This window comes from Clinocottus analis, unplaced genomic scaffold (assembly GCF_023055335.1).
Source record: "Clinocottus analis isolate CAN_PGR_092001 unplaced genomic scaffold, fCliAna1.0.p SCAF_4, whole genome shotgun sequence".
NCBI classification, from domain to species: Eukaryota; Metazoa; Chordata; class Actinopteri; order Perciformes; family Cottidae; genus Clinocottus; species Clinocottus analis.
The window spans coordinates 9,805,397-9,826,111 of record NW_027176153.1 but is presented as its reverse complement, the minus strand read 5'-3'; the positions used below and the strand labels follow the sequence as shown (position 1 = coordinate 9,826,111).

Sequence of the window (20,715 nt, the reverse complement as noted above, 5' to 3'; positions counted from 1 at the left end):
TGCAGCTCGCCTTGCATGTGTCTGCTCGTTTGTTTGCAGCACCCCCCCTTCCCCTCCACCACCTCCACCACCAAACCCCCTCGTGTGACGTCAGTCGGTACCTTGAACACGTCGGATCCTGCCTTTGCTTGTTTTCTTCAGGGAAAGACTTTCAGAAGCAGCGGGCAAATTTCTCAAGAGATGATCCGAGTGAATCCTCCAACTAATAAGGGAACTCTTGAAAGCTCCCTAAGCCCTTTCGGGTGCCTCGACGCCGTCTTTTAGGCGATGCGAAATACAGATATCACCTGCCTGATTCCGTTCTGAAGTGAGGCAGGAAAAAATAATAATGAGCAGATACGTGCAACAACCCCCAGACAAAGTGAGAAACACGAGCAGGAAAAAGTGCAACTTCGCTCACTCATGGCTGTCCCAGCGGCTGCCGCTCAGGCGGCATCTTGGCTGTCGCTGGATGAACAGCGAGGTTCAGGGGACCGCCATTCAGGCCAAAAAAGTCAAATTCTTGTCTCATCAGACCAGAGAATCGTTTCCTTCATGGTTTCAGAGTCCTTTAAATGTCGATTGGCAAACTCAAGCCAGGCGGTCGTGTGTGTGTGTGTGTGTGTCTGTGTCTGTGTGTGTGTGTGTGTCCTTTGGGAGCTGACTCTGACTCTGCTCTCTCGTAATGTCCTGCCTGATGGAGTGCTGCAGAGATGGTGGTCCCCCTGGCAGACTCCTTTTTTTGCTGCCGAATTTCCGAAGCTCTTTGTGTCCAGTTATTCAGTCTCCAGCTTTGGAAAGTGTCGTTTTGTATTTTTTTCCCGGTGGTGGTTCTAAACGTCTTCAGTGATGGAGCCTCGCTGCGCTCCTGGGAACTTTCATCAGTTTGGCACCTTTATTTTTATTTTTTATTTTTATCCGCCTCCTCCGATCTGCTTCTCGGTAGAATTCCATCTGTGTGGAGAGTTCTTTTCTCTTTTTTTCTCGAGGAATTTCATGGCTTGGTTTCTTTTAAGCGCCTTCCAAAAAGGCGCACACGCCCGTCCATCAAAAGGAGTCACGGTTCACATGCGTGCGCCTCTTGGAAAGTGGTTCAAATCAATTGAGTCTCCCTCAGGTGGACTCCTATGAAGTTTCTTTACACATGGAAAGTTTGAATATGTGCTGCAGCAGCGCCTCATTGAGCTCGACAGCAGCTGTCTGCAACAGCGTGTCAGAGAAAAGACAACAACTCATTTTTACCCACTAATTGTTGAATGGCTGTTCACAATGATGAAAGTTAATAAACAGGAAAAAATTTGACAAAATATTTGATCGCTGCATCTGTAAATAGCACATGAGTGCTCGCTGTCCATTTTCAAGATTCAAGATCCAAGATGTTTTTACTGTCATATGCACAGATAACAGACAGTTATTCTATACATTATATATATATTCTATCTTATGTCTCGGTTAATGCCGACCACAAACGTGCATATTGTATATTTCCCCCAAGTTATCTGTATTTATTATAGCCCTTCCTCTCTTTTCTCCTTCTAGATGAGGCTTGCGCCAACTGCTCCTTCGGGGCAATCTGCGATGCCCAGAGCGGGCAGTGCGTGTGCGCATCGGAGTGCGTGGACTCCCACCAGGCCGTGTGCGGCAGCGACGGCGGCACCTACGGCAGCGAGTGTGAGCTGCACGTGCGGGCCTGCCAGCAACAGATGGACCTCCGAGTGGTCAGCCAGGGAGAGTGCAGTAAGTGATGCGTGCATCCGTACCGTACCAGGGTCCTTGGCGAGCTCGCGGGTGCTCGACATCCACGAGTGAAACGCAGCAAAGATGTATGGAGCTTCTTTTTTTTTTTTGCCCCCACCAGCAATACATTCAATAAAAGTAGAGCTTGACAGGCACCGCAGGCAGGCAGGCAGTTCATATTCTACACACAGTTTGGAGTTGAAGACTCACTAAGGGAGCGAGTATATGTCAGTTTTAAGGGAGGGGATGTGTTGCAAGAGGAAGTGGCAAGCATTTCAATCAGGAAAGTACTCAAACATCTCTAAAAGATCTCTAAAATCTCATTTAAAGATCCGCTGAAAGGTTAATTGTTAATTGAGTGAAAATGTATTTGTATTCATTTTTTCTGCTCTGACCCATCGCTCTCTGATTTCCTTTAGAAACATGCGGCAGTGTTGTTTGCGCCTGGGGGTCCCGCTGCGTCCAGAACAAGTGCGAGTGCCCGCAGTGCTCAGGCGAGGCCTTTTCCCAAGTGTGCGGCAGCGACGGCACCACCTACGACAACGAGTGTGAACTCCGCACGTCCTCCTGCATGCAGAGGAGGAGAATCGAGGCAGTGAAGCCCGGCAGCTGCGATGAAGGTAGGAAGACGTGGTGGACCTTTTGAAACGGTGCGGCTATGCAAACCAGTCGGCGGCCATTGAAATGGCGTAATTATCTTTTATCAGCCTGACCTGTGGCACAGCCTCTAGTCATGTGTGGGTTTTTAATAAGCTCGCCAACAGGCTGACACAGCACGCGCGGTGCGTCTGTCAAACATAACCCCGCAACAGAAAGGACTTCTGGGTAATTAGGTTCTGTCTAATCGGCTCTCTTGCAACCGTAAATTGTCTAATTCTCGCCAGTGTCGCAAACCATTTATTTGTAATTGAGCCTATATATGATTATATATTTGTCCTCCCTTTGTTTCTTCTCTTATTTGATGTAGCTGCTTTCAGTCGTTCATGGATATCCCCCCCACCACCACCATTTTACTTGTTTTTTACTTGTTGAATTATAGCGGATCCTACTTTTTATTCAGCATTAAGCCCAACACTTCCTGCTCTGACAATAAAAAGTATTATAAGACAACAACAAAAACTCTTCCGAGTAGACTTTCATTGTGAAATATCTGCAGGAAGCGTTTCCCCGACTCAGCTGAACACTGAACCAAAGAGTGATCAACGCAATTGAAGTGAACAAGAACAGCATTCAGAGCATTGATACAATATGTTTTTGCTGCTTATTTCATATTAATATAGCTTCCCCCTTTGAGTTGAACATATCTGCTTTCTCTCTCGGGAGAGGGGGGGGGCGGAGGGAGGGGGTTGTTTACCAGGTACACGTTTTTATCAAGTCCCCTTCCGTCCAATTACACTTCTAAGTGTGTGACCGATGGCCCTTGACGCCAGTGTCGCCGGTTTCCACGCCCCGTACACTCCATAAATGAGATCTAATTCACCGCGCAGATTACATCTCCATCTGCGCCGACAGACCGACCGAGGCAGGGCACCGCGGGCCCGCCTCGCCCGGACCCCGTCTCGCTCGGGAGACGACTCCGGACCCCCCCCCCACCCCCCCTCCCTCCGTGGGTCGTCACGGGGAGCGCAGTCGCCCTCTGACAAGGTGTGAAGGGGAGCAGATTACACCTGCCAGCAGGAGGGATGGCTTGAGAGAGGGAGGAAAAAAGAGAGGGTAGATGGAGGACACAGCAAATAGAGATGAGAGGAATCCTCTTCCAGTGTGATTGCTAGCCAGCGGGGTTTTCTTTTTTTTTGTCTTCCTTTTTATCTTCTTTTTTTTTTCGACCATTGTCTACCGTATTGGCCCAGGGCCTTCGAGGCGGATCGCGCCGCCAAAGCTCCTTGTGGTCGATTTAACATCATTTCATTGACTGAGACGACTGACCTTTTTTGTATGTGGAGCATGAAGAAATGTGAAACTGTATGCAGACCAGACGCACACACAAACACGCACACGCGCTGTCCTCTTTCTGTTGGTTGTCTTGTATCAGGCAAAACGGCTCTCATCCACCTCCCCAAGGGCATTGCTGTATTTTTTTCATTCTCTCTCTCTCTCTCTCTCTCGCTCTCTCTCTCTCCTTCTCTCTCATCCACCGCCTCTGAACATCCTCTATTTTTTTTTCAGTTGCTCATTTTGATTCAGAGCGAACCATCAGGCTTACACAATAGAATCTTTTATTCCCCCCATCTCTCTTTTCTCCCCATCGCTCCACGCCAATCCAACCCACTCATGTCCCTCTCTTTATTTTGCACTCCTCTCCATGGGAAAAATTGTGCCACTTGACTAAAGGGGTTGCCGCTGCTCTCACAGATCAGGGTAGAGGAGGCACTGCCTGCGATCGGTACATTTCACCCTATGCGGGCTCTGTCCCCTCAAAATCTGACCCGGACCCTCCAAAGGAAGACTGGTGTCATTGGAATAACGATCAAAACCAAGTTTTTTTTTCTTCCCCCTCTCGTGTGTTTTTTTGCTGTGGGATGCTTCTCTGCCGCTGATGTATTTATCCCCACCTTGATGTACCGGTGGTAGGCTTTGGCAAAGTTGAGAGCATAGATCTTTGTATTAACAGCAGTCTGCCACAATAAATGAGACCTAAGACTGAGTATTTTCTGGCTCTGTTTGTAGACAGCGGCAAAGCTCTACATCACCACCCACTACTCCATACCTCACATCTCAGATAAGCCCTGGAGAGGAAGTGATCATGTGATTTATTCGCTCACGCAGACCAGACTTAAACACCACCCTCATTAGTCTTGCTGTGGGGAGGGGGAGCATAAAAATGAAACTTGTTTTCTTCCGCCTTTTTGTTTTAACAGTAATGAAAAATGACAGTGTTCCCACTGTCGGCCTTACAGGAAAATTTATCACCTGTTTAATTTCACACTCGGGTAGGCCGGGCCTCAGCTTCTTTTTGCCGACACTGACAAAGTGGCGGCGGATCGCAGTGCATCACCGACGGGTTTAATTGACTAGACGTTTAATAAACAGGATTATGAGGGCGGCATCGCGCGGCGGTCAATAACGTTCCAAAACGCCCCATCCCTTTCCGCCCTCTCCATCCTCCACGAGGGCGTGGCGCTCCATCCCTCCCGGCCTCGAGGAGCTTTATTTGGACTAACACGGCTATCACAACCCGTCAACAGCGTCGAGCCGTGCGGGCGGCTGATAGATGGAACGGAAAAAAACAAAAGGCTTGCCAGCAAGAATGTACCCCCAAAAATGAAAGTACGCAACGATATCGGGTCTCACCTCCCGTAGCCGCCAGGCGCAGACGCGACGGATTCGCTCGACCAAACATCTTCAAGCTTCTCACGCATGCCCCTTTTATTAACCTTCTTGTGTCCTTGTAATGTTTCTTTTCTTTCTTTCTGTCTCTGTCTCTCTCTCTCTGTCTCTCTCTCTCTCTGACTCTCTCTCTCTCTCTCTCTCTCTTTCTCTCTCTCTCTCTCTCTGTGTCTTCCTTGGACATTATTTAATGCTATTCACTTCGGCGCTGCATTCCGTCTCCTTAATGGAGTTCCCTTGGCTAAATACACTCTGCTTTCTGACTTGACTGAGTAAAATGCAACGGATGGGCAGCGCAGAGAGAATAGCTGATGGAGCCATCGTAGCTGGGGATGTGTTAATTGAAAGGTTCATAGGCAGCGCGCGGATGTCGAGCACTTCAAAGACCACTAGCTAATTAGGACCCCCCCCCCTTTCTTATGCGCTTCACTTTTATTTATTCCATTCTAACGTCTTACCCTTTTTATTTATTTATCTCGCCTCTGTCAGGGGGCCTGAGCAGAATATGAATTGGTTACTCCTGCAGTTCCCTTACCCTCGTGTCTTTGCTGAGCCGGCGTACAGTACACAGACACATGTAGCTCTTATCGTTCCCTCCATCATCCAATCTGTTCCGGAGCGGGATACCATCTCGTCACCTTTTAAAGATACCTGCAATATTGGCACCCACCAGTCGAAAGCCATTATCCCGAGCGTGAGCCCCATGACAAAGAAATGTCCCGTTTAACCCACGACTGGGGTTAGTAATCGGTAAGCAGCTGCATTTGCGGGTTAAAGGTTTTGCCGGAAACAGAGCGAGTCCCTAACGAGTCCTGATGTCTGTGGTGGACTCGGACCCTCGACACAAAGCTCTAGGCTCCATTTTCTGTGCCCTGAACTAATGAAGAGGAGGCCCAACCGCTGTATCGACGCACTCGCAAGCTGTCACGGGCAATTGATAACGACCCATATCAAAGAACAGCCCCCCCTCCATTCTGCACTGTGACCTGCTCCATAATCTACTTTAGAAGATTGGGGTTATGCTAAGTGGCACTTCCATCACTCCGGCATTGATTTCACCATTAGAGGCGATGCATCAATACAGATGGGGAGAAGAAATAACACCTTGATTATCTAATTTTTTTTTCGGAGTCTCTTATCTGCACTGGGAGCTTTTAGTTGTGCTGCATTCCTTTTTTTATTTTTTGTAAATAACAGATTCTTTTAAAATGAACTTTACGCCAGCCTACGGGTTGCCTCTCGCTTTGTTGACATTCTCTCTCTATCTGCCGCGCCTGACGCCTTCGTTTCCTGCATTAACCTCCCCCCGGATTTCCACCGAAGGTGAAGTTTGCAGCTTCAAAAGTCGGATCCCCACCCCCGTTCCCTTCCCTGTCCCTGTCTTTCAACTGCACTCTGCGAAAAGCACAGAGAAGTGAAGCTCCAAACGGTTCTGCTGGTTATGGTTCCCCTTTTGTGTACGGATTGCTCACTTACCTTGTGCTAACGCTCACTTACCTTGTGCTAACGTTCACTTACCTTGTGCTAACGTTCACTTACCTTGTGCTAACGTTCACTTACCTTGGGCTAACGTTCACTTACCTTGTGCTAACGCTCACTTACCTTGGGCTAACGTTCACTTACCTTGTGCTAACGCTCACTTACCTTGGGCTAACGTTCACTTACCTTGTGCTAACGTTCACTTACCTTGGGGTAACGCTCACTTACCTTGTGCTAACGTTCACTTACCTTGTGCTAACGCTCACTTACCTTGGGCTAACGTTCACTTACCTTGTGCTAACGTTCACTTACCTTGGGCTAACGTTCACTTACCTTGGGCAAACAGTCCTTTACCTTGGGATAACAGTCCTTTACTTTGGGCTAACATTCCTTTACCTTGTGCTAACGTTCACTTAACTTATGCTAACGTTCACTTACCTTATGCGAACATTAACTTACCTTGTGCTGACATTCACTTACCTTATGCTGACGTTCACTTACCTTGTGCTAGCGTTCACTTACCTTGTGCTAGCGTTCACTTATAGTGTGCTAACATTAACTTACCTTGTGCTGACATTCACTTACTTTGTGCTAACGTTCCCTTAACTTGTGCTAGCATGCACTTACCTTGTGCTAACGTTCACTTACCTTGGACTAACATTCCTTTACCTTGTGCTAGTGTTCCCTTACTCTGGAGATACGTACTAACTCAGATCCAGAGAAGTGCACTTTTTTAAAAAAACAAATAAAAGGCCTTTCAGGGTTACAGTGAAAGAGTTGCTGGGACAACTTTCTTTCAAGTCTCGGGCGATAATTAGATTTTTACTTTGCAATTAGTTGTATTCTCATATCAGAAGGCAGGCAACCATAAAGCAGGCCCTGCCACTGATTCTCTCTGCACACTTGGAGGCCAGAGTTAATAATTCGCTCCCCCTTTTTTGTCTCTGATTTAATTGAAATGAAAAGGATGCCTCGCTGGTGGTGCGGAGATGTTGCGTCTAATTTATTTAGTCAATCTCTTTCCCTCACTACAGTTGGTCATTATCTTGCACTACCAGCAGCGCCTTTAGTCCCCCCCCCTCACCACCAGTGTGAGGGAAATTTAAATTATCCTATACGCATCCTTGTGTATAGCCTTAACTGAAAGAGAAACAAAAGTAGGACCCTGTCTCCCTCTGTGTAATATATATTGATGTGTGTTTTGTCTCGCAGACTGCGGCTCAGGAGGATCAGGCTCAGGCGCGGAGAGCTGCGAGCAGGACCGCTGTCGCATGTTCGGAGGCTCGTGGGACGAGGACGCGGAGGACGACCGCTGCGTCTGTGACTTCACCTGCCACAGCGTGCCACACAACCCGGTACGGCCGCCACATTTACAGCAGACACGTGAGAGCTGCATCTCCACAGTTCACCTGGGATGGTTGCACATCATTCCCATGAGAAAGCACTCCTGTTACTCATCAGACTTAGATTTTGTTGTTAATATGAAAAAAAGCAATTTGGGTGAGAAAGTGCTTTTCGAAAGTTCTCAAATTTGTCCCAATGTGCAAATATTTAAGTTTTTCAAATATAATAAATGCAGTCTCTGAGTTCCTGACAAGATCATACTTTACGTTTAAAAACATTTGAGGCTTTATGGAGTCGGAAAAACTTGTCGTAAGAAAATCCATACAAGAAAATTAAAAAATGAATTACTCATGTTTGGTTTGTTTAACACTATTATAACATTTTTGACAATACTAAGACTTCTTATGTCCGGTCAACACGGCTCTTATGTTGAAAAAAAGACTTGAAACTAGAGATTGAGACCATTTACTTTACAATGTTTACTGAGGGAATAAATCATGGGAGCCGCAGGATAATTTTCTCATAGACTTCAATACACTGAGACTTTTTGATCAATTTAAAGGCACTTTGGCCTCACTTGCCATAGCCGGAAGTTGCCGCCTGCACGTAGCCGAAGTTCTGTTTGTAGGTCATGAACCAACATCGTATGTAACACCCCATCTTCTGTGATCCCTTCGGTAGGTTTGTGGCTCCGATGGAAAAAACTACAGCAACGAGTGTCAGCTGAAGAAGGCCAGATGTGAGAAACAAGAGCACGTGTTGATTCAAAACCAGGGACCCTGCGCAGGTCGGTACATTACACCACTCAGACCTTAATGTCATTTGCAGTGGGCACAAGCACATTCATCACAACTCATTGTCATCAACATCCCATCTCTCCACTCATTCCATCCATCAACCGGGGGCAGTAATAGTCTGTCGTTGGAATACAATTCCGACCGCAAGAAATGAAGAAGGTCAGGGTTAAATGTGACGTGTGTGTTGTTGCTCAGACAAACGTCGACCCAACGCGCTCGAGGCTTTTCAGCGGGGCTCTCGTTCATATCTGGAAAAAGGCGGAGAGCGTTCCCTCTGGGGGCTGCAGAGATAAGAATCTTTCTCCCGGGCACATGTATGGATCGAGCTGATAGCGATAATGATGGCTTACACTGCCCGCCCCCTCCACCACCCCTGGACGTTCTGGCGATATAAACCACAAAACTTGTGCTCTCACGAGCTTGCTTCTTAACCCTCAAGGTGCCACTTTGCCCCCATCCTCTCTCTCGCTCTCTCTCTCTCTCTCTCTCTCTCTCTCTCTCTCTCTCTCTCTCTTTCTCTCTCTCCCTCCCTCTCTCTTCCTCTGTGCATGTAAATGGATGTCGTTTATCAATCTAGGGTAGTCGTCACATCCGCGGCTAAGTAGCAACGGTTAGCCCTCGTCCTCTCAGACGGCACTCTTAGAGGATTTTGTGTGATCATTCCAGCTGGTTACAATTCCCCCCCAACACCCACCCGCCCCACCCCTCGTGTAGAAGGACGATGGAGAGAGTTGAAGGGAGGGCGAGACAGTGTTTTCACACATATCCCTGCAGATTCTCCCTCTTCCCTAAGCTGGCCTCCTTGGGCACTGACTGTCACGCCTCTCGACCATCCGTGGATAATCAATCCTCTTTTCTCTCTCTCTTTTTTTTTTTTGAAGAGCCCTCTGTGGGTGCGAGAGCTCTGGGCTCTCCTCTCATACTGGCAAATGAAAAAAACTCAGATCTTGGGGAATTTCACTGCCCTCCACATTAGCTATGTAGGGAGGAACTTCATTTGACCTCAGCTGTAGAAACTTATCAAAACATGTCAGCTCCCCGCTAGCTGCGCATGAAAGCAACCTTGATTCTGATTATGAAAAAACGTACCTCTTTTGCATAAGATGTCAAAGAGTATCATCTGCTGTGTGCACATTCGTGAAGTTTTTGCCTGTGATGGTATTTTCAAACCACCCTGGGTGTGCTCACGTCTGGGGCGGGGATTTCAGTCAAATCCTAAGAAAACATTTATTGGTTTACCATAAACGAGCGAAAGAAAAAAGAAGAAGAAAAAAAACGGCGAGAATGTCAAAGACGAGCGACAACAACGAGAGCGAGCACAGAGGGTGAGGGGGTGATATGGAGCATCACAGCGAGCCGCATTGTGCAATGGCCACTGAAGAGGAAAAAAGAAGGAAAAAACCCTTGAAGGGTGGAAGAACATATGAAATTAAAAGTTCCCCCTGTCCTAATAGGCTCTGCACCGATAGCCGAGCGGGGCGCTGGAAAGTGGCAAGTTAAATGAAGTGTGTCCAAAGCCCATCGCTGGAGTGGGAAAGCACTGGAAAAAGAGCGGGCCGAGTCATCACCATTAGGCTGAGGCTCATATCCACACCAGTAACAGCGTGATTTATGGCCCCGGTATCTCCAGCCTCCAAACTGTAAATGAGCAACACAGGGAAAAAAAAAGAGATCAGGAGGGGTATAGAGAGAGAGATAGAGAGGGGGAGATTTCTGCTTTCTAGCTCTACAACTTCACTTTTCACCCCAAAGCCCGGAGAGAATTTGAACAATTCTATTTCCGCCTCGGCCATGGAACAAACCCCGATTTATTCCGCTCGCTGCATGTGTTGTTTCTTCTCCCGATTTCTGGAGGAGCGCCAGTTTTTTTTTCTCTCCTTTTTTTCTTTCTGTTGAACGTGGTTCTTTATTCGGAGCTGTCGTGCTAGTTTGAAGGCCGGCGCATCCTCGGACAAAGGAGCTCTCCCTGCGCGGCGTGCGCACGGGCAGAAAGTGCTCGGCACATTCCTTCACATTATGCAGCGAGGCTTTCTTTTCTGTTTTATTTATTTGTTTGTTTTGGAAGGTTGTAGGGCAGCAGTGCAATTCTGTAACGTTACACAAGAACAAATGACGACAACATGCCTCCTCGTAGGTGGTAAATGTCAGCTGTTCGCACATTCGCCGGCGACGCCATTGTTTGTTTTTCTACTGGAGGAAATAGCATTCCCCCTGCCCCATCCTCCCCTCCTGATTTTGAGCCATTGTGGAGAAAGTAACAAATAAAATTGTTATCTAGAAGCCGACTGCCAGCCTCTCCACCTCTGGCCCCTCAAGCCAATCTCATTGTTGGCAAGAAAAAAAAGTTACACGGTCGCTTGGAGATTGTGTTGTCTAATTCCCCGCACACACCCAAACCCCTACCCCACAGCAATCACTTAAATGTTGCTGTTCTCCTTTCTCTCCCTGTTCCATCTCCCCCTTTTTTTTTGTCTTCTTTCTTTTTCACGCCATCAGCAATTTCAGGCACATCGCTGCCGGAGCCGACGCCCCCCCAGCACTGCAGTCTGTCCGTGTACGGCTGCTGCCACGACAACGTGACGGCCGCCCTGGGAGTCGGACTCGCCGGATGTCCCAGTAAGTCCCCGAGTTGACCCCACCGCCCGCACCTTCCATGTTGTATGAGTTTTGTTGTGCACACAAACAGAAGGAAAAAAAAAGAAAGAGAAGAGAAACTTTCGATACCATCAGGCTATTTCAGCGTATGGGACTTATTGTCCTTGACTGCAATTACGGTACCAAAGTTGCAGAGCTGAGAACGTTTCATCTTAATCCGAGGAATAATTATGATAATGCCGGCCTTATCAACGGGAAAAATCTCTTCCTCCGACGATCTTGGCGAACGATAGCGCGCAGACGGGGGAAGTGCCTCATCAAGCCGTGAGCGAGGGGACACGGTATGGACGGAGAAAAATGCAGACTTAGAAATAAAGATGTGGAGATTTAGTAAAGGGGAAACTCACCTAAGCACACTTTATCTACCTTTTGTTAATATTTGTGTGATAGGGCTTACCCAACGTCTGAGCCCAGCATAAATCCTTTAGTGCCGAATTTCCACCGTAGTTAGCAGAATTCAGCTGCGGTGAGTTATGTGTATAAGAGAGTCTTTTTTTTTTTTAAAAGCTCGAATGAAAAAAAAGGCACAAACCTTTGTACACGTTGCAGAGTGGAAATTCTCGTCAATGTCTCGTCAATGTCCTCCTCAGGTACCTGTCAGTGTAATGTCTACGGCTCCTACAAGGGGACGTGCGACCCGGCCACGGGCCAGTGCTCCTGTAAGCCGGGTGTCGGGGGACAGAAGTGCGACCGCTGCGAGCCGGGCTTCTGGAACTTCCGCGGCATCGTGACGGAGAACATGAGCGGCTGCACGCGTGAGGAATCTTCTTTGTCCTTCACTGGTCCATGTCATTTGTCACTGTAGTTGTGTTTTTTATTTCTGAGGGTTTTTTTGTTTCTTATGACATCCTCAAACGTTTCTGTCCATTAAGGAGTCAGTTCATGGGTTGTGGTTTGTAGTATTTGTCTAGCTCAATAAAACCCCCAATGGGTTTGCTTCAGGGGAAAAAAAGGGGACAAACCTGAGGAAGAACCGCTGAGGAGAGATCCCTCTTCCTGGTCTAACGCACTGCGACAGCATTGTGTCTGTCCCGAAGAACACAATGTCCTGGTTCCTTTTAGATAGTTCCCAGATCTCTCTGTGGTCAGAGACTACTTTCTAACAAAGAGAAGGGAAAAAAGCCCCTTTTAAAACTACTGGCCGTGGGTACCTAGCGTAACTCATTGCTTTGGGATGGAGCCAAGAACCTTTTGTGACATACGTCTCAAAATCCAGACACACAAAACCAAATCTACATGGAAGGATTTGTCTGGAGGTATGAGAGACAGATTTCTCGCTGAATTGAATTAAATTGTAAAAGCAAATAACCTACTACCGCCGGCTTATACATGTTCAGCAAAACTAATAAGGGTTCAAAGGAAGAAAATCCCTCCGGTTCCTTTCGCCCCGTCAAACCTGTATCGAGCGAACCCTTTTCATTTGTATTCGAGTGGAGAACGGGGTCACGACCCCCCCCTTGTTTGTCTCGGTGTAACGCAATATGGCGACCGGCTCGCGTCCCGCCTGCCGGGGGATGTCGTAGGACACGCCCTCCCGGCGCCGCAGAGAGCATTTTCAGTCAACAGCAGGAAGTGTGCAGGTGCTTCACCCGTGGCCTGACCTTAACAAGGTTTACCCGCAGCAAGCCGACGACACACTGACTGCGCACCAAAACCAGATCAAGCAGCAGAAAATAAAACCACATCATTGATTCTAGGAACCTGATGGGGTTGCTGTCCTTCCCTGGGGTTGTTTTCTTGAGTTTCTGTTGCACTCCGCCTCTACCTCCCCCCTCTGTGGCCGCCTGAGGCCGGGTGAACTTTTCACGACCCTCGCCAAAGACACGGCGGTTGTGTCTGACGCAAAGTTCAGAGCCAACGGTGGCCTCAAACACACTTAGAAAACCAAGCCAGTCTCATCCCCTTTTCCTCTCATTGTCCCTAACTGGCACTTACCTTCTTTTTTCACATCTCCACGGCAGCGTGCAACTGCGACGCCACGGGCTCGGTCCGGGATGACTGCGAGCAGATGTCGGGCCTGTGCTCCTGCAAGACGGGGGCGAAGGGCATGAAGTGCAACGTGTGTCCAGACGGAAGCAAGATGGGCATGAATGGCTGCGACAAAGGTAATGAGGGAAAGTACCAGGGCCACCGGTAGAGCGTTAATGAGCCGCATAAACACACACATATACACACACACACACACACACACACTTTTCCTTTATCATCCTCAAGTGTTTGCACTCCGCCGCGGATCAGCCCCGCAGCAGCGCCTCCTTTCTCTGTCTGCTCCTCACACCCACCTGGTTTATTGGCACAGGGAGAGAGGCGGCTGCCGGGCACGGCCGATTTAGAAGATAGCGGAGTGCACGAACATCGTGTGCTGCGACACATTGCCCTTTTAGTTTATAGATAACATTTTTACGCCGTGTGTTTATACTCGGACTAATAATGGAAACAACCCGTAGTGATTGCACAAGCTCAAAAGCCGGTTGAGGGAAAGGTTAGTTCCTGCTGCGGGGGCCTGCAGCTTCTTGATTAAGATGCACCATCAGATATCGACTGGAAGTCAAGAGCTTAATGAAGCCGGCAGTCTCGGCACGGTGGTGGGACACACACACGTAGCACACACACACACACACACACACACTGCCGCACGCCCCGGCTAGATGAAAAGACAAGGTGCCAAGATGTGGTGCATGAAAGCAGGAGCCCAGGGATGGGCCGGGAGGAGGGGGGGGGGGGGGGTACTCTAAGCCTCCATGATGTTGCAACAATGCAAAGACCCCACACACTCACCGCCCGGCAGGTGGACGGTCGGGCTGCCTCCGGCTGCAGGCTCATGCAGCGGCAACTTCCAAAGCTTCAAACGCTTTCAGAGGGCTTTCGGGAGAGATCTGTGGAGGCAGGAAAAAAACAAGCTTTACGTAACTTTTGTATTTATTTTTTAATAACAACAGTAAGGCAGTTTGAGGTGGAATAAATGCTGCGGTCTACGAAAGCATGAATAATTCACGCTGTGTGACAGGTAACTTTTTTTTTAACATCACATTACCTGCTGCACAACTGTGGATGGAAAGACACTAAAAACAGGTCAGGCACTAAGAGAGAAAGTAACGCACAGGGTAATGGGACACATTTTTATAATAACCCGGGGCGAGGGCGTGAGGTGTGTGTGTGTAGGGCGGGGGTGGGTCGTGTCACGGTCATTAAACCAGGTATGAAGAGATTGTTTTTATTCATGCGAACATCCAACAGCTTTGAAGCAACAAGTCGAGTCAATTTTATTGATATAGCCCAATATCACGAATAGCAAATGAACCTCAGCGGGCTCCACAATCTGTACAGCATACAACACCAGACTGCCATTTGGCTATTACAGTAGGAAAGAGCCCCCACCCCCTCAAAATCACACACACACACACACACACACACACACACACACACACACACAGACACAGACATGCACAAAAGGGGAAAAAATAGAAGGAAACCTCAGGAAAAGCGAATAGACGAGCGTGTGCAAAATAGCCTCATGAATAACTCAATAAGATGACAATATAGACAACCCGTGAAAGAAAACAGACATTGTGAACTATATTGTTGTAGAGCGCTATAGGAGGCGCCAGTCAGGGGCAGAGCCATGGCAACAAGGCACAACCGCGATCCATGGCAACCATGAACGTGAAACGTGAACGTGTTACAGACTCAGAGACGCTTCCTCTTGGCTCCATTGTTATTAATCTCAGAAGTTAAACTAAATTCATAGAGCAGCGACCTAGAGAGCTTGGGACCGTACAAAATGCGTAACCCCCGGCCCCCTCTTTTCCTCCCACAGGTCCCGAGGCCCCGTCGTCATGTGACGACCTGGTGTGCCGCTTCGGAGCCGCCTGCTTCGAGGTGAACGACCAAGCGAACTGCGAGTGCCCCCCGCCCGACTGCGACGAGAGAAACAAAACCAAGGTGGGTTCCCCGCCCCCCTTCCCCTCAGCAAATTAGTTTTCTCCCGGTCTCCCATAACGCCCTCCGTCTCTGTCACTGTGGAGCAGGTGTGCGGCTCGGATGGCGTGACCTACGCCGACCAGTGCCAGCTGAGGACCATCGCCTGCAGGCAGGACAAGGACGTCGCGGTGCAACACTTTGGACAGTGCACAGGTGAGCTCTCCCTCTCCCCCCCCCTCCATCCTCCTCCTGATCAAAAGATGAGGACCTGTGCCACGAGGGGGCCCCGCATCGTCCTCCTGCTGTTTGTTAAAGTCACAGCGCCGAGTGTGCAGGTTTCCCTCGACTTGAATTTTGAGTCTACAAGAAATCCATGTTATTTGTTTTCCTTTCTCAAAAGACATCCTTCAGATTTCAGGAGTTATTTGGTCTTGAGGTTTTTCTCTCTCTCTCTCTCTCTCTCTCTCTCTCTCTCTCTCTCTCTCTCTCTCTCTCTCTCGAGGGTTCTGCTTGTTTCTCAAGCTCCGTTTAGTTCCTTCCACCGAGTGCGTGAAGTGAGCCAGGTGAGAGCTAAACAATGTGCGCAACGGCGGATGGAGTGCTGAGTAAAAGCTACAGCTCTCACCCCGACTGTCCAGATGCTGACGGATATTGTTTGGATCGCTGTAATAGGGGCTGGGCCGCGCGCCAAAGGCCGCCGGGCTTTTCATGTACAGTGAAGTTGTCGCGCCGACTGCCAGCTTGCAGTCACGACGGGGTCCTAGAGACGCCTGCCGGCAAGCTTAGCAAGAGAGTGGGGCGAGTGCCAGCTGTGTGCTTCTGGCCACGAGACACTGCCAGGTGTCTCACTTTTTTTCATCCTTTTCAGAAGGGGGGTTGGGGGGGGGGGGGGGGGGGAGAAATGTTCATTCAACCTCTTTGCTCGGTGGGCACGGATCAGGTAGACCGAACACCGTGTCACCAGCCCTCGTCATCTCGTGAGCCCCCTTTTGTCAGGGCCCAAACTAGGTCATATCCATAGGGAGAGAGGGAGGAGGTCTGTGTTGAGTCGCCCGTTGCAGGTACGCGGGGATAAAGAATCCCAAAATATGCTCAGCGAGTGATCGACAAGGCTTTGATAAGTCCCCGAACATCTGGCACTTGCAAATTCGGTGCCCGTGGGTTACCGGGAGAAGGAGGAGGAGGAAGAAGAAGAAGAAGAAGAAGCCAAAATCCAGTCTGGTTTATCATTCCTCTGTTGCCTGGCAATGGAGATGCAGGGTTGTGTGTAATCCCTCACCTAGCGTTGCTGCACACAGAAGGTAAGAAGGCGCCTCGCAGCGCTCTCTCTCTCTCTCTCTCTCTCTCTCTGTCTTGAATCCTCAGCGTGAGGAAGAGAGACAGGCGAGCGCTCGGGCCCCACCGACAGCCGCAGAGGATCTTTTAATTTCTTTTCCACCCGGATGCGGTCGCACTGCGGGGAGCTCGCCGCTCCGTCGGCGCTGCTGTCGGCTCGCGGGGTCGGTGGCGGTGGGGCGGGAGGAGGGATGGGGGGGGGGTGTTAGATCTCGAGCTCATTTCACGTGTGGCTGGGTGCGAATTAGCATTTGCTCTGCCTCCGCCCCTCCCGCTGTTTACATGCAGCGCTACCAGACTCCAGGCCCGACGAGCGCCGTGGCCCGCCGATGCTGCGTGGCCTCACACGAGAGCAACGCCGGGCACGAGTGAACGAGGGGCTGAGTAAATGAGCCGACTATTGATCCTGTCTTCTTTTTTTTTTTTTTTACATCCTTGATCGGTCATCAACTTTATACATTTCTTTCAAAAAGAAGGAAGTTGTATATTTCTTCTTCTTCTTCTTGTTCCGACGCCACAGTGTGTGTGGCGACAGCAGCACAGTCGGCCACTAATGGGGCAGGCTGGGGAAGGAATCGTGCCAGAAGAAGCTCCTTTAAATCGGCTCCGCTTGTGACAAGAGGAAAAACTGTGATGTTACGCAGCTCTCTGTGAAGTCTTCAAAAAAAAAAAAAAAAGACGCAGCGCAGCCACAGAGTATATAGAGCGGGTGGGGGGGAGTTTTTTATTACTTTTTTTGCTGGTGTCTCAGCAACCACATCTGAGAAACCAAGCAAAGAAACTCTAAATCTAGAGCTACTGTATAAAACATCTGAGGAATGGCGTTTGGACCGATGAAAAAAATTGGAAGCCGCGAGAGGAGGTGGTAAGGGGGAGAGGGGGGGGAGGGTTTGGCGGGATGGCCACCCTATTGGCAACGACCTGCCTCTCCCATATGGCGTTATCACCTGTGGGTTTGCGGGGAAATTGGCAACGTAGTGCCAGCATATGGCGTCGGGAGCCAACACGCCCGCGTTGTTGGTGAACAACGCGGGCGAAGTTGACTTCACCATCTCCTCGACACGTTTTTCTCATTACACAATCTCCCCATTCATTTGACTACTGTTTGACTTGTTATATATATATATATATATATATATATATATATATATATATATATATATATATATATATATATACAGCTTTGTTGCTTTGTTAACCAGCTTTTTTCCTTTCTTTCGTTATCTTATAAATTGTCTTCTTGGCTCTTGCGGTTTCCTCGTCTTCCCCCTGCCAATCTCCTGTATCCAGATTCCTCCTCCTCCTCTTCCTCCTCCTGCTTCTTCTCCTCGCTGAGCACGGCTGACACCTCAAACAATCTTAATAACCGGCTTTCAACAATAACTACACGGTTGAGACAAGCCGAGATGACAATGATTTTTGATTTTCCTCTATCTCCACCATGTGACATAACTGTCCACTGCTCCACTGAGAGGAAAATAAGCACTCTCACACACACACACACACACAGACACACAGACACACACACACACACACACACACACACACAGAAAAAAGAGACTATTCAACCTGATTAAGAGGAGCATCAGCTGAACAGACTGTGCTGCCAGTCCCTCTTTCCTCTTTCAGACGCGTGTTTCTTTTCTTTGCTTATCCCATGTCACGGAGCTCGCTGCTGGAGATATGCACGCACACACACACACACACGCACACACACTTTAGATACTTCTCAGGGAGCGAGCTGCCTGACGCTAAGCTTGGCACCTGACTGACAGGTGTAGCCAAGAGGAAAGGCAACGCATGCGACCGTTTTTGGCGATAGCATCGCTGCTCTGTGCACTCCCCCCTTCTACATATATATATATATATATATATATATATATATATATATATATATATATATATATATATATATATACACACACACACACACACACACACACCCCTCCCTCCCAGGTACCAGGCTTTTATCCTGCCTGTCTCTCGGTGTAGGTATCGCATTTCCCACCTCGGTGGATAATTGCCAATCAAACAGGCGATTATAGCGATGTAATTAAGTCCTACACATAATGTTAGGCAAATCCAAATGAGGCGCAAATCTACGCCATATAGGCTTTTTAATCTTTTCTTTTTTTTATTTTCACCCACACACCGATACCCCATGAGACAAAAAAAGGAGAACGTCGGTATTGTCACGCCTGCTTGGCTCGGCTCAATCTGAAGTGCTCTGCTAATGTAGCGTCTCCCCGCCAACTCCCCCACACGCACACGCACACGCACACACACACCCCCCACACGCACACGCACACGCACCCCAACCCACCCCCCGAGGAGTTTTTGTCCTATTTATCGTCCTTTTATCGCAGACAGTTTGTCCTTTTGCACCAGCGCCTCTTCTCTCTCCCTCATTTGGAAGGATTTTTAAATACGTTTGTGTGTCTGTGCGTTTGTGTGTGTGTTCCGTGTGTGTATGTTTGTATACGCATTCGCCAAACAGCCGCGTGTTTGTGTTGGCGTTGACGGATCTGCTCACGCTCTCCGTGAAGCAGCGTGCGGCGCTCCGTCTTTGAAGCCGGAGTTAAAGCCGGCTTCTTTCGCCCCATTTCTATCAATCATTCATCACCGGAGGCGCTGGCTGTTGGTGATTAAAGCTTCGCTACCGGAGGGGCAGCGCTTGAATATGGATGTATAATTCATATGCATTGGTGACCGGGGACACTGCACACAAACACACACGCATTGCGCGTGCGTGCCCACACAAGCGGAGGCTCGCTGTGCTTTGACACCGACTGGAGTAGTTTAACCCGGTTTGGGCAACATAACTCATCTGCAGGCGAAACACACCGCAGTGCAAATAACTCTAAATGCAGCATGTCATCTGTTGGGCATATTCCATATTCAGTCTGCATATGGATGCACTTTCATTACTTAAAAGTCTGTCAGATAAAGATTCTCGACATCTCAACCATTTGCGGCTTTCTAATCAGAGGTTGCTTTTACAAACAGGAGTGTCTGTGTGTGTGTGTGTGTGTGTGTGTGTGTGTGTGTGTGTGTGTGTGCGTGTGTTTCTCCTTTCATGATAACATTGTTGAGCATTGGGAAGAAGGGTTGGACGATTAAAAAGGAGATAATGATTCGGTAAATGCGGAAGTTATGTAAAGTTATTTTTAACATCCGGTGGTAATGATCATTAAGTGGCTTTGTTGGCTGATGAGGTTTTTTGTTTCCTTTTGGTGTGATTGTGTTTTTGTTTTTTTAGGTTTGTGATGAAGTTATTGTGACGCGAAATCCAACATTTTCATCTTTGCCCAGTCATTCATCCATTCCTTGCTTCCTCCCCTTCCCTCCACCAGAAACCATCTCTGAGCCGGCCGACCGACCCACCCCCACCCCCGCCACTGCCGCCACCACCATCACCACCACCCCGGCCCCATTCCACCCAAACATGGTGGAGGCCCTCCCGCCTCCGAGGACGGAAGAGACGGAGACCACCGGGCGGCCCCCGGCCACCACCCACTCCTCCACCCTCATGCACAACAGAGCAAACTCCATCCACAACCAGCCGCCGCCGCCGCAGCGCGCCGACAACACCCACTCCTCTCGCAACCGCCCCGCTCCCTCCGCTACCAGGTCCTTCGAGGGCTCGGGCAGCGGGGAGCCGAGCGGGGACGAGCAGATCGAAGAAGAGGAGGAGGAGCAGGAGGAGGATGAGGAAGCAGGTAGCGGCATCCCAACAGAGGCCAGTGGGGGCGAGCAGTCTGTCGGTAAATCACTGCTCTTTCACTTCATTACCCATAATGCTTTGAGGGCTGTGTGGGAGGGGCTTTTTGTCTGTTTGTTCTTCTTCCAAGCAAGGGTTGAACTAACTCCATAGTCTCTTCTGAGCTGACATCATGACACGCATCCATGACATCATCTGTTGATTGAAAGCTCGCGTCGGCACGGGATTCTTCTATCTCGATGCAAATGTTTTTTTGAGAAGACAAATGTCAAAGAGGGCTGAGCAGAGGGGGCGGGACACACCCTCTGTAAACCGGTGTCGTTTGGTGTCGATTACACCCGCACAAGATGCATATCTCAATTGCAGGAGAGGAACGTGTTGGCATTGGTCACCATCAGCCACGTCCCCCGCGCTTCTTCC

General features: G+C 49.0%; 1 protein-coding gene across 9 annotated transcripts in view; it reads left to right on the top strand.

The window, feature by feature from the left end:
- Positions 1–20,715, top strand: part of agrn (agrin) — a 221,128-nt gene that overhangs the window by 161,545 nt on the left and 38,868 nt on the right. For 8 of the 9 annotated variants that reach the window (XM_068597704.1, XM_068597705.1, XM_068597706.1 and 5 more), the window contains 10 exons: positions 1,519–1,716; positions 2,136–2,336; positions 7,735–7,877; positions 8,548–8,653; positions 11,160–11,279; positions 11,909–12,073; positions 13,280–13,423; positions 15,136–15,260; positions 15,347–15,452; positions 19,928–20,338. In XM_068597704.1, coding sequence (XP_068453805.1) covers positions 1,519–1,716; positions 2,136–2,336; positions 7,735–7,877; positions 8,548–8,653; positions 11,160–11,279; positions 11,909–12,073; positions 13,280–13,423; positions 15,136–15,260; positions 15,347–15,452; positions 19,928–20,338 — 1,719 coding nt within the window. The remainder of the gene's footprint in view (positions 1–1,518; positions 1,717–2,135; positions 2,337–7,734; positions 7,878–8,547; positions 8,654–11,159; positions 11,280–11,908; positions 12,074–13,279; positions 13,424–15,135; positions 15,261–15,346; positions 15,453–19,927; positions 20,339–20,715) is intronic. The other variant, XM_068597710.1, reaches the window with a different exon arrangement.